General features: G+C 30.8%; 1 protein-coding gene and 1 long non-coding RNA gene across 2 annotated transcripts; both read right to left on the bottom strand.

Moving 5' to 3' along the window:
• Positions 1 to 7,734: 7,734 nt before the first annotated feature.
• Positions 7,735 to 8,313, bottom strand: LOC107943330 (uncharacterized). The gene has a single exon (XM_016877077.2). It carries the CDS (start codon positions 8,311 to 8,313, stop codon positions 7,735 to 7,737), a length of 579 nt encoding a protein of 192 aa, XP_016732566.2.
• A 4,101-nt stretch (positions 8,314 to 12,414) lies between these two features.
• On the bottom strand, positions 12,415 to 13,174 carry LOC121230356 (uncharacterized). The gene is made up of 2 exons (XR_005928288.1): positions 13,047 to 13,174; positions 12,415 to 12,704 (listed from the first exon to the last, which is right to left on the bottom strand). It is a non-coding gene; the product is annotated as an uncharacterized lncRNA (long non-coding RNA).
• Between the last annotated feature and the right edge of the window lie 417 nt (positions 13,175 to 13,591).

The raw sequence follows: 13,591 nt of genomic DNA, 5'->3' as shown, positions 1-13,591 counted from the left end.
CTCATAGTGCGAGAAGTGAGTTGAGCCTTTGCTCACGTGCTGAGCTATTTTTTTCAATTTCTGTTTTTAATGACTATTTCTACAGAATCAGTTCTATTGCGAGAAATGAGTTGAGATCAAGATCACATGCTGAGTAAAGAATAAAGATTGGAACTGATTGAAGACATCAGATTTTGTTCCCTTGAAGTCGCAGAAGAAAAAACCACAAACCTTATCTCACTGAAGCGATAGAAGAGAAGACTGAAGTTGTAGATCTCACCTTTCAGAAGTTACAATGAAGCAGATCGAAGCCACAAATTTCATACCCTCGAAACTACATCGGAGTAGGTTGAAGCTACAAGGCATATGTCAAAAGATGCAGTGGATTGAACCAAAGCTACAAGATGCAGTGGACTAGTATGAGACTACCTGAACAAGAAGAACACCAGAGAAATAAATACTTGGCAAGACCGGGCAAAATTGGCTTTTCTTTATATCTTTGCTCTATTCCCGTTACACGATAATGAGCAAAGAGGGGCAGCTGTTATAGGCCAATTTTGGCCCAGTCCATTTACAAATTACCCAATTGTTAAACAGCCCAAACCCAATGGTCCATTACATACCCAAGTCACAAACCCTAAACCTAGCCCACTAGTACTAAACATTTTCCAGCAAAAAGAGAAAGGAAGTAACCTTAGCCACCTAGCCACTTTCCCACTTGCCCCATTTTCCTTCCATTTTTGATATCCATTGTCTGCCACCATCACCTACAAAAGAAATAGAAAAAGAAATAATAGAAAATCATGTAAAAGATGGCTATAAAAAGCCATTCAAAAATCATGTAAAAAAGGCAGAAAAAAGAAAAGAATTTTTGGCTATCAATACAAAGAGGATTTTTTTTACATCAATACTAGTAGGTTAAAATACAAGAATAATTCCAAAATACCAAAACAGTGCAATATCATCGAATCAGATCAAACCCTAAGGTGAATCTACTATTTTTTTATTTTTATTTTTTGTTCATTTTCGAATCTTTTTTTTCTTTCTTATCTAAATACATAAATAGAAATAAAAATAATATTTTAAAACATAAAAAGGAAAAATTACCTTTTCCGGCCACCGTGTACGGTGGCCAGCGCCGACGCCGGCGACGATGGTCCGGCGATCGGCCGGTGACTGGCCCATGGCCGAAAATCTCCTTCCCCCTCCCTTCTCTCTTCCTTCTCTCTCTTTTTTTCTTTCTCTCCTCACCAAATGATTTTTTTTTGCAAATTTTAGCCCTTTTATAGCCCCCCAAAACGACGTCGTTTTGGGGTTAAACCCCAAAACGACGTCATTTTGGCCTAACCCGTTTATTGACCCGGCCCGCTCCAAGGATCCGCGTGTTTTTCATTGGAGGGGCTAATTGCACTTTTAGCCCCTCCGCTTTTTCATGCTTCTACAATCAAGTACTTTTTCAGTTTTTTTAATTTGGCCACAAAGTATGTAACACTTTGTGATTTAGTCCCTTTTGTTGTGTTGTGTTTTGAGGGGAGGAATAATTGTGTTTTTAGCCCTCATTTGTTTTGTGCGCGTCCAATCAAGTCCTTTCTTTTTTTTATTGCGAATTCGCCCCAAACTTTCTGTTTTAATTTCGATTTAATCTTTTTTTATGGTTTAGCTATTTTGTCATTAAATTAGTTAATTTTATCATTTTTGCTATTATTTATACTGCTGTTTCCTATTATTATTACTAATATCAATCTATTACTATTATTAATATTACTATGTAGTAATGTATATTTTACATACGTATATGTATATATATATTTATATATGTTGTTAATTTATTACTTTATTTTAATATCTTTATTATATTTACTTTTTATATTTTAATATTATTATTATCATGATTACTATATATTAGTGTATATTTTTTTTATTTTTTATATATATATGCATATGTTTTTAATATATTTATGTATATACTTATGTAGCATTATTATTAGTAGTTTTTATCCCTAATATTTATATATTATGTAAATATTTTAATATTATATTATGTATATCTATATATTTTTCGTATATATTATGTATATATGTTTTCAATATTGTATGTTATATATATTATTGTGAATATATTTTAACATTATTAGTTATACATCTTTTACACTATTTTATATATATTTCTAATATCATTGTATATTTCTAACATCATTATTATTTATATATATATGTATGTATTTATATAGCGTATGAATAGTTTTTATATTATTATCATTTCTAATATATATATTATATGTATTTTATATTATATATATTTTAATGTTATTAGTTACATATATTTCTTATGCTGTTCCATGTATATATTTTTTATATCATCTTATGTACAAATATTATGTTATATACATATATGTAATATGCTTTTTAATATCATATTTTGTACGTATTATTATTATATCTATTTTTATCCCTATTATATTTATTGTTAATACTAGTACATATATTTTATTATATGAGTATATATATACTTTTATATATAGTATTATTTTCATACATTATCATATTTATTGTTATACCTATTATTTTCACTATTATCACTTATTATTTTATTTTAATATTATTATATATATTCATATATGTTATGTACATATTTTTTTATATCTATTTTATACATATGTATATATTATATATATCTTAACATTACTAGTTATATTTTCACTATTTTATGTATATACTTCAAACACTCTATATGGTATATTTCTAACATTATTACTATTTATAAATATATATATATATATTTTACGTACATACTCTTAATATCTTTATTATGTATATATTCGTTGTTTTTATTTCACATTGGATACCATTATTACGTTTAATATATCGCATGCATTGTTATTGTTTTAATATTGTTGTCATATTTATTATTTGTTTTAATGTATTTCCAACTCGTTTATTTTTGTCTCCCGCCTATTTTATATCATTCTGTTGTTCATTACTTTAAAGATTTTTATTCATGTTTTTACTAATTTCAATAAATAAGGTAATGTTTCGCATTTTGGAACATCGAAGAATTGTGCCCTAACTTACGGGGTTTCGGTTCTCTTGTTGGTTCTAAATAGCTAAATATCCTTTTGAGTTTTGAAATGCACGGATTTCCAATTTAAATTAAAAGACGACCTTGTGCTCGGGAATTCATGGTATTGTGTCCTAACTTACGGGATGTGATACTCCGATATCTCGAGATAAGGAAATCTTTAAACAAATCGATTTAAGCTAATTCAAGAATTTTAAAATCAGTATTAATAGAAAAGATCGTATTTCAAGTCCCTTCCCGATTTTTAATTTTCGACATTAAGACACTAACTAATCAATTCGGTACCAATTTTTTGGGCGTGTCGAGGGTGCTAATCCTTCCTCGCACGTAACCGACTCCCAAACTCATTCTCTCAAGTTTCGTAGACCAAAGGCCCTGTTTTAGTAAACTAAAATTGATTTATTAAAAAAAAGGTGATCCAATCACACCTGATAAAAGATTGGTGGCAACTCCCGTTTTAATTTTCACTTTCAAACAAAGTCGATCCCCGTTTTCAAAAGAATGGTTTTGACAGAGGGTTTGAAGCTTGAGGTTTAAATAGCTAACATCGCACCCGAGGCATCTACGAAGAAAGGAAAAGAAAATGTGGACGAAGAATAATTCGAGAAATTATGATTCATTCCGATAAGGTACTCTGTGTACCGTACTGCTACTGTTACTGTTACCATTACTGACACGGTGTATTCCGACTTCGGTTGCTGAAACACTGTGTGTTATCCCGGTGTGTGTTACTTTTATACATATTTATCAACTAGAGGCACTTCATCGTTTCCGTACACATAATATAAATTCCATATACTCATGTAAAAAATGTGAAATCACAAGGATTGTCACTGTCCATTATTTATTTTCATATGAACTTGATTTCATTATCCAATATTATATAAACAACTTATGAATTTCACATACATTTATACAAATAACTAGAAACCATATTATAAGCTCAAGAAACTTACATTTACATATCAAATGACTATGAACTTGCCTTAATCAAGTAAACATTTAAAGAGATAATCTATAATTCCTGATCACCAAATACAATTTCACCAATCACATTACTAATTGTTCACGTATCGTTTAATTTGGTTAATTTCTCTAATTGATCCTAACAATAATTTATCACACCTTTATCAATTTAATTTAAACGTAACATAAATTTTTGTTTACAATCATCCAAAATAGAAAATAATGATTTCAGTCCTTTTACAAACTTACCTCAATTAAAACGGTTTCTAAAACGGAGTTGACAACTAATCCGAAACTTTAGCTTTTCCTCAAGTAAAATCCAATTGTAGCGTTTCATGATCTAAATAATAATTTTCATTCAATTACACCATCTAAATAGCTTAAAATAATTAATGTAGCTTATAACCCTTAACAATGAAAATTTACAAAATTACCCTCAAAGTTTACCTTTTATGCAATTTAGACCTTAAATCCGAAACTTGCAATATAACCTTTTTTAATTAAAATTCATGCTAGTAGATTTTTACCTAGTCTTATAATAGGCCATATTTATCATCAATTCATAATATTTTCCTTAAATTTTACCATTTTCATAAATAAGTCCCTAAACCTTAAAATTATCAAAAAATACTTAACAAAATATGTCTATTTAACAACAAAGCTTAACAATCTACCATAAAAATTCAAAAACATACCAAACTCATCCATGGCATAATCTATAAACAATTCTACAATTTGACTCCCGAGTTAATGACTCCCGACTTAACTAAATTAAGCTAATACGAGCTCAAAAACATAAAAATAATTAAAAAGGGGACTCGAAAACATACCATGCATGAGATTTTTATTTTGGTTGAAAGTTCACCTTCAGAAATGATTTTATTTTACTTCAAAATCAGTGGAAGAAGACAACTATGGAAGATGACACAATTTCATTCTTTTCTTTATGTTATTTTAATATTTAAGTACCAATTTACCGATAGTATATTACCAACTATGTGCGACGGATCCACATGACCATGCATTCAACTATGTGCGATGCTCTAGGCTGTGTACGATGCAAAAGAGTGTGGTGCAAGAGCCACATAATCGTGTGTCCAAGCTGTGTGTAAGACATAGATGCAAGTGAAAACAAGGGGCATGGCCGTGTGTGAGGCTGTGTGAACCACATGGGCAAGTCCCATGCCCGTGTACGATTGGGCAGATTCGAATTTTGACCTGATTTTTCGTAGAAGAACACACACCTAACTTTCCCAAGATCTCAGGTGACTACCCTACATTCAAGTTCGATCCAAACACCTACAACTGTCTTTCAATTGAAAAAATACAAGAATCAAGAATGAATTTTCAAGATTTATGGAGGTTTTCGACAAAAAACATTAAAAATAGAATCGAACTAAAAGATTTATAAAAAATGATATTTTCCATAATTGAAGGGTAATAATTGACAAGGAAAGAGAAGCTTACCAATTTCCATAGAGATTCAACGATCTATTGACATGAGTTTCAACAATTTGGAGGAGAACAATTGATGAGGATTTGATTGAATTTTCAAAACTCTTAGGGAATATTTTTCAGTAAAACTTAAGGGCTTAGAAGAGTTTTGAAGTAGAGAATTTTGAAAAAAAACCAAGGTTTTAAATAGAGAGAGTTAGAGAATATCAAAGAGAAATTCAGTGGAATTAGGAAAGGATTTAAAGAGTTGAGTTGGGACAAAATTTGAGGGCTAATGGGCAAATAAAATCATTAAAAATAAGTGAGAATGGCATGGATGGGACGTAGGAGGTGAGGGAGGAAGAACTTCGGAAGGCTTTAGCCATTGGACTAATGCCCACATTCATCCTTAAAATACACACAAATAAATATATAAACCATGTTACCTAGGTTCTATAAGTGCAGAAAAATCAAAGAGGTAAAATCAAATTGGTAGGACTTGAGCCTAACTTCTCAAAACTTCCAACTAGACATCTAACCAATAATGCTCCATTTTAATTCTTAATAAATCTAAGAATTCTAACCCCTAAATTTTTGGGGTGTTACATACTAAATTCAAGTAATAATTTATAAGTTTATGATATTTCAAATTCATAGTAAAATATTTAATTAGGGAATTTAATAGTTTTTTGGATTGAAATATTTAATTACACTCATTGAAGATTATTTTCATTTAATAGAATATGATTAATAGATTTCTTCATGTGAAATTTAATCATTTTGTTGAAATAATATTTTAATTAAAATCATTTTTATTTAATAAATTATACTTAATAGAATTGTTGAAATAATATCTATAATTTTACCTAAAAATTTGGACCATATATTATTATAAAAAAAATTAATTTAATAAAGAACATATTTTATAATATTATAAGTAAAAAGGTTATTATAGATAGTTAAAATAAAACATTAAATATTATAACGAAATGCTATTATGAAAACGTCTACTTCCATCACCATTGCCCATACATACCCTGTTATTTCATTATTTTCCTCTTAATTAAACTTAAACCAAATAATTTAACCTACTAGAATCAATTAAATTAAAATTTCGTTTTAAAAACTTTTGTACTCCACTAATTATTAATACCTCAAACCCCTCGGGTTAATGTCAAATTTATTTAAAATATGTTTTAACTTTATTTTTAAACAAATAAATTTATAAAACCAAACTTTTCTAATAATTTGCATAAATTTTAATATATTTTCATTGAATAATTTATTATAAATTTTAAAAATATAAATATTTATTTAATTTATAGATATATTTGACCCATGCATGGGCACGTATGTACAACTTAGTTATAAGAAATAGTTTATAAAACCACAATATTTTGGTTTTTTGTAAATTCTTTAAGGTCTCTTAATATATTTGTTTTACTCTTTCTTTTAGTATATTGTTTGAATATTAATTTCAAATATGTTAATATTTTAATAAACCAATTATTTAATGTTACAATATCACAAAATTCGAATAAGTTTGATATATTATATATTTAATAATTGATTTTTTATACATAAAAAAGTAGTTAAATATATTTAATTTATTGAAAATTTGAGATATATTATCAACATAAAAAAATAAAATACAACAATCGAAATTGAACAAAAGAAAATTATATAAAGGAATTCAGAAGACGTGTAAAACTAAATGAATCCCTCCTTGTATGAAAAAAATATAGAATCCTGGTAAAGTTTTAAAGTTGTAGAATCAAAACATAAAACTAGAAAGATGAAAGAAAAGAGCATACGTATATAATATAGCTTTTTATGGAAGAAAATATGATTACTTTGTTATCGCTGCTTATTTTTCTACCAAGAAATTTGAAGAAAATATATAGCATATGCATGTACCTTTATACACATCTTTGGCCTTTGCAATGAATTATTGTGCTCACATGTGCGTAAAAAAAAGGGGTACCCTAATCTGAATATGAGAAAATTATATACATACCCTGTTATTTCATTATTTACGCTTTGTGATCAATACTTTGGAGTCTCCAATTGGAAACTACTGCCATGCATTTAACCTCCTCAACATACTGTGAAGATATAAAAAAGAAAAATCTACAACATTACAAAGCTTCAGCAGAGATCTAGTTTATGAACCTCATTATTAAGTTCCCCACAAATTTGAAAATTTTGATCATCAGTCGAACTGCCCGTGCAGTAAACAGTAAGATCATGAAGATGGTCCAAAACCTTGTGAATAGTCAAGGGTATGCAGGATCGGATGTTAAAGGTACGAGAGAGACTGCATATGCAAATCCCATGGCAACAATGGCAACCGACATGACGGCTATTAAAACCCGCTTAAACAACTTACGCCGGATTGGCAATCCGCTTATAAGCAATTGGATGATGATGAGAGATGCCTTGAAACCAAATGTATTTGACATGAGGAATTGGGTATAAGTATTTGGATATGTATCTGCAAATATAGAATGCCCTGCCCTGTGGCTTGGGTCGTTGTCATGCCAAAATCCACCAGGAGGATTGACGGCTGCATGGAATGCCATGTCTGCTAGCAGGGAAGCCACCAGGATTAGGTTGTGGCCTTTTCCTTTCAACCAATCAACATTGCTTCTCTTAGCTTCCGATATTGCATTTGGTTGATCAGGTTCTCGTGTGGATACTAAGATGTTGCTCCTTATTGTGTCAGACAATGACTCATCCTTGGCAAACTCATCTCTCTGATTTTGTGATAAAAGTTCGAATGGCTTCAAGCCATCTTTATTCTTGATATTTTTGTTCACATCTTCCTGACGAATGAGAAAGTCTATGGCCTGCATTATATATATATGTTTTTCATTAATTAATTATTACTTTGAAATATTCAAACTTGGAAAAAAATTTCATGCTAAACACCTGTGTTTAACTAGCCATTATTGCCATGTGTAAGATAGTGTTACCGTTGTTGTTTAGACGATTCACAAATTCTTCATCCCAAATTCCTTCTGTCAACAATAATTTCAAGGCCCCAAGCTGATTCCATCTCACACAGGCATGCAAAATTGTGTCACCTTGGGCCATCGGAGACAGAGCTGCCCAGGGTCCAGCTTCAAGCAACTCTCGCAGCACAGCAAGTCGGCCTTTCATGGCCGCAATATGAAGTGGGTTCCTCCCATCAATATCACAGATAAAGCACATATCAGGGTTGACCTCGAGTAACCTTATCACAATTTTCCTGTGACCTTTACCTACCGCTAAGTGAAGCGGTGATCTCCTTCGGGAATCCAATTCCTTGGCCAGCTTAGGCATTTGGATGAGAAGTTCATCAGTGAAATCATAATGGCCAAGCATTGCAGCTACATGCAAAGGTGTTCTAGGGTAACCACCTTTGGTAAATCAGTCGACAAGCTGTGCATACTGGCGTAGAAAACAAATTAACTCATTCTTGTCGCCATTCTTAGTTGCATTATAAAGCCTTTTCTCCATGGTATTCAACTGAAAACAAAGAGAAAGAAATCCAAAATAAGTAAAGCAAAGTGCAAATCTAAGGACACCTTCGATAACTGGACAAAAAATAAGCACAAATAGGAAAAAAAAAGCCATCAATATATACAAACAAAACACCAATGTTTTTGCTCAAGAAATAACTGTTCATTATGATTATGGCACTAAGGGATTTTATTCATTCTAAATAAGGAGTTAAATTAGGGTTAAAGGCAGATTTAACAAAGCTCAACTCATCATTAAAAGAGAGGCAACAGGCTCAAGAAAAATAATCTTCCTCTCTTGGTATCATTACCCCATAACTAAAAACTTGAAAAGTCATTCATTTAAAGTGAAGAAATGGCAAATAGCTTTGTCGCCAAGAAGACTATCATAGAAACAAGAGTTTAGCAAACACCCTATATTTTATATAATATGACAGATCCAAGAAATAAAAAAAGGGAAGTCCGATCAAAAGCTCAAAGTTAAAATTTCCCGTATGGGGTTTTGTTCCATCAATCAAATGCACAGTAAAAGTTTCAATACAGAAAAATGAAGAAAGAAGAAAGCAAACCTTGAAAGACAAGAAGTGAGAAGCAAGAAACGCAATGCTGAAATTGAGAAAGATGGTACTTAGCGTTGACGGGTACCTGAAAAAACTGACTTTGGGGTGGGGTTTATATGGGAAAACTATAGTTGAAGTTTTTGTTGTTTCTTCAGATGGGTTCACCTTGGGAAACTGCTTAATCCCAAGTAAACCTTTTCTTTTTCTTGTTTTTCATATAAGCAAGCTGGGATTTTCTTGGGTGTTTTCTTGATTTTGTTTTCCCACGTTTTTTGTTTTTCTGATTTTGTTTTCCCACGTTTTTTGTTTTTCACATACGTAATATTAGTAAGTTATGAATTTAGTATATAAATTATTAATATTAGATATTTACTAGAAAACAAAGGTTAATTTATGTCAGTAGCCCCAATATTACGTATGAGTTTTGAATTTAATTTCTTTATTTTAATTTGATCATTTTTAATTCTTCAAATTTTGATTGTTGAAATTTCAGTTTTAATCCAAACAATAATTTTTTAATTTGCTATTTTCACATAATATTCACAAAAAAAGTCTTGCCATTTTAGTTAATAAATTCAAATGTTGTTATTTATATTAAGATTGAAATTTTAAATTTTAAAAAATATAAGGACTAAAAATGATGACATTGAAAAATATACTAAATTCATAAAAACATTATTTATTTTTGCTTGTTTATTTGCTTTCAATGAGCTGATATTTGCTTTCATTTTGGTTTGTGTGTAAAAATATTTAGAACAATATAAAAAGGGTATTAATCTAATTAATGATTTTTTTATTAAATCAATTTATTTGAAAAATACAAATATACTCAGACAAAAATATTAAACTAGGGGCAGTAGATCCCAAAAGTCTCTCACTTGTTCTAGTGGGGTAAATGAGTCATATTTCACATTACCATACCCTCCATATGTTCCCTCGTACTCCTAGCCACCAGAACCTTGGTAAAACAAATTCATAGGGTTGTACTTTTATGCGATTTTGACTACATCCACTATTTCATCAATTACTATAGTTTCCCTTATGATACATTTTACAGATGTGTATTGTCCTCATGTGGTTTTTTTTTGTTTATTTATTTCTGCGCTATTATAATGTCATAGTTTTTTTCATATCTCAACCCTACTTGATACTTATTCACACTATGGACCCTCGCCTAGGACAAAGACTCAGTTCGATGTCGATTTTCTCGAACCCCGACACATTTGGAAGTTAGAATCGGTATAACTGATAGGGATAAGATCTCCTTCGGAATACACAAGTATGCATATAGTCCATCGTTCTCCATAAATACTTCAGTATATGCTTAACTACTTACACTATAACAAAATATGTAAAAGGTGACATATGACTTGAAATGCGTTAGGGTTGCGTTTTCTTAAATTGACTCACATCAATATCTAGAGATGCACATAATTAGCGTCTCTTTAGGTAGGTATTGAAGAGACAACTCTGCGGCGCATCTCCTTAAGCCTACTTAAGGAGATGCTTCTATCATGTCTTCTTGGAACTAACCAATGGAGATACTAGGCTACATCTCTCTGGATTACCTATGGAGACGCTTTCTCACATTTCCTGAGCTATTAATTGTAGAGACTTCAGTCATTATCTCCGTAGGTCGCTAAATTGTTTTGCACAACTTAAACACCGAAATGTTCTGTATTATTAAAGGAAAATATGTAAATACACTGCACAAATTTATTGTTTGTTGTGAAATATATAGGTATTTTCTTTTTATTTTTTGCTTATTTGAATCGATTGTTTGTTATTTTAAATCGATTCTTATTGTTTTAAATTGATTCTTTGCTTCTTTGAATCGATTCATTATTGTTGTTTTAAATCAATTATTTGCTTCTTTGAATCGATTCTTTGTTGTCTAACTCGATTCAAACTTCATGATTCAGAGTGTCATTTCCTATTTGATCTTTTTGAATTCCATATTCAATGTTGCTATCGGATCGATTCTTTTTAATGAATCGATTCAATACATTTCTTATGTACTCATAGGTGCTATATTGGATTTGAATCAGATTTCGGATCGACCTATCTTGATTGACTGCCTCCATTATGTTGTTGTTAGCAAATACCACTATTTTTGGTTTTGGATCTTCCGAATCATTCCTACAAGAGATTCGTACCCATTTTTTCTAAATTCACTGTTGATATTTCAATTTTTTTCCCTTATCAATACTTGCACAACTTTTTCCCTTTATCAAGATTGACTTACACCGGTGTAAATAAGTTATTTTTTAAGTTGAATCTTATTTAAACGTTGCCTTAGGTATGCATATCCTGACCCTTATACAAAGAGTTGGCCAAAGCGTATGTTGGCAAGTCTATCCCGACATTTAGGAAAATGTCGGCCCAAAAGTGTCGTCTTAGGACCATTTTTCAGGCCTAATATTTTTGCCCAAACTCCCCAAATTTCGGGCGACCTTTGGACTTGGGCAAGTAACTCGACTCATAAACAGGTCTATAATCCAAACCGTAGCAATTAGATTGTTAGGTCAAATCTTCTATTAGTCAGGTATTATGTGTAAGTTATGGATTAAGTATTTTTTTTCTAATTTAATAATTTTAGCTCCTATATTTTTTTGAAATTTGAAATTTCAATTATAACTCAAACGACGGTCATTATATCCATTAAAAATATTTTTTAATATTATGTAGAAATAAAAAATAAGTTGATATGACATTACACATGTGATAATAAATTTACTCATAAAATTTTAAAAAAAATTAATTTAACAAATTTAACATATATTATTTAAGTCAGAACTAAAATTTTAAATTTAAAAAAAGTAAATAAACTAAAAAATACAGGATTAAAATACAAAGATTAACAATTTATGCATACTATAAGGAGCTAATAATAGAATTTAACAAAATAATTTTATCATTTAAATTTAAAAACTTAAAAAGAAGCCATCACTTCCATCCAATTCTGCACGCACTCTTTTGATTTTTCTTATTGCCATTGTACAAGCCCAATTTTGGGCCCAAAACCCTTAAAACCTACCTAGCCCAAAACCCACAACCCACTAATCCCAATCTGACCCAACTAGCCCAAAGATTTAGGGTTTCAAAATTTAAAACCCTAAATCACCTATCCCACCGCCCCAGTCACATCTCCTGCAAGTGGCCTCTGCTCCACCGCCTCTTCACCTGCAAGCATTAAACGAGAATGGACAGAAAGCAAATAGCATGTAAATGGCTATTTAAATCCAAATCTAAAACCTTTGTACATTCGGCACAAAAGAGAAATGAAAAAGGAAACATTTGATTTAAAAAAAAATCATGATTCAAAAACAAAAGCAATCGAAGAAACAATGGAACAAATAGAATCGGATACCTAAAGAACTAAGGTGATTACATCCCGTGCGTTTTTGATTCGTTTCTTTTTTCTTTTCCATTTTTCAAATTTTCTATTTGCATATACATATACCTATATTATAAACACTTAAAACAAAGAAAAAATAACATAAAAAAAGGGGGAGAAAATTTTACCATTTTCGAAATTTCGGCCACAGTGCACGGTGGCCGGCGACGGTGGCGCACAGCGTTCCGGCGACCGGCCGGTGACAGGCCCCCTGGCCGAGAATCGCCCCTCTCCCCTCTCTCTCCTTTTTTTCTCTCCTCAGCAGCCGAAATGAAGTTTTTTAGGAATTTTCAGGCTTTTATAGCCTACCAAAATGGCACCGTTTTGGTGCGCAGTTTAAGGCTTCACAATTGAGTCTTATTTAATTTTAATTTGGCTCTAAGAATTTACTTCGTTTTCAATTTGGTACCTTTGCGAACTGTGCCGTTTTGGTAGATCGGGATATTTACTCCTTTGGTCCCTCCTGGTTGCTCGCGCGCTCAGATTAATCCCCTTCTCCTTCATTTATTTTAAATTCACCACAAAATTCCATTTTTAATTCGACTTCGTCCTTTTTTTTTACTTTTCCTTATTATTCTAATTTAATTTTATTATTATTTTTGTATTTTTATTAACAGCTCACTATTATTATTTTATTTAATACTTGTATATATAAATATGTTATAAAATATTT

Source organism: Gossypium hirsutum, chromosome A06 (assembly GCF_007990345.1).
Source record: "Gossypium hirsutum isolate 1008001.06 chromosome A06, Gossypium_hirsutum_v2.1, whole genome shotgun sequence".
NCBI classification, from domain to species: Eukaryota; Viridiplantae; Streptophyta; class Magnoliopsida; order Malvales; family Malvaceae; genus Gossypium; species Gossypium hirsutum.
The sequence above is the reverse complement of the archived record's forward strand: the minus strand, read 5'-3'. Positions and strand labels throughout refer to the sequence as shown.

What these genes read in the sequence shown, in the direction of transcription:
- LOC107943330 (XM_016877077.2), bottom strand. Translation starts at nt 8,313, where the DNA reads ATGCAGGCCATAGACTTTCTCATTCGTCAGGAAGATGTGAACAAAAAT.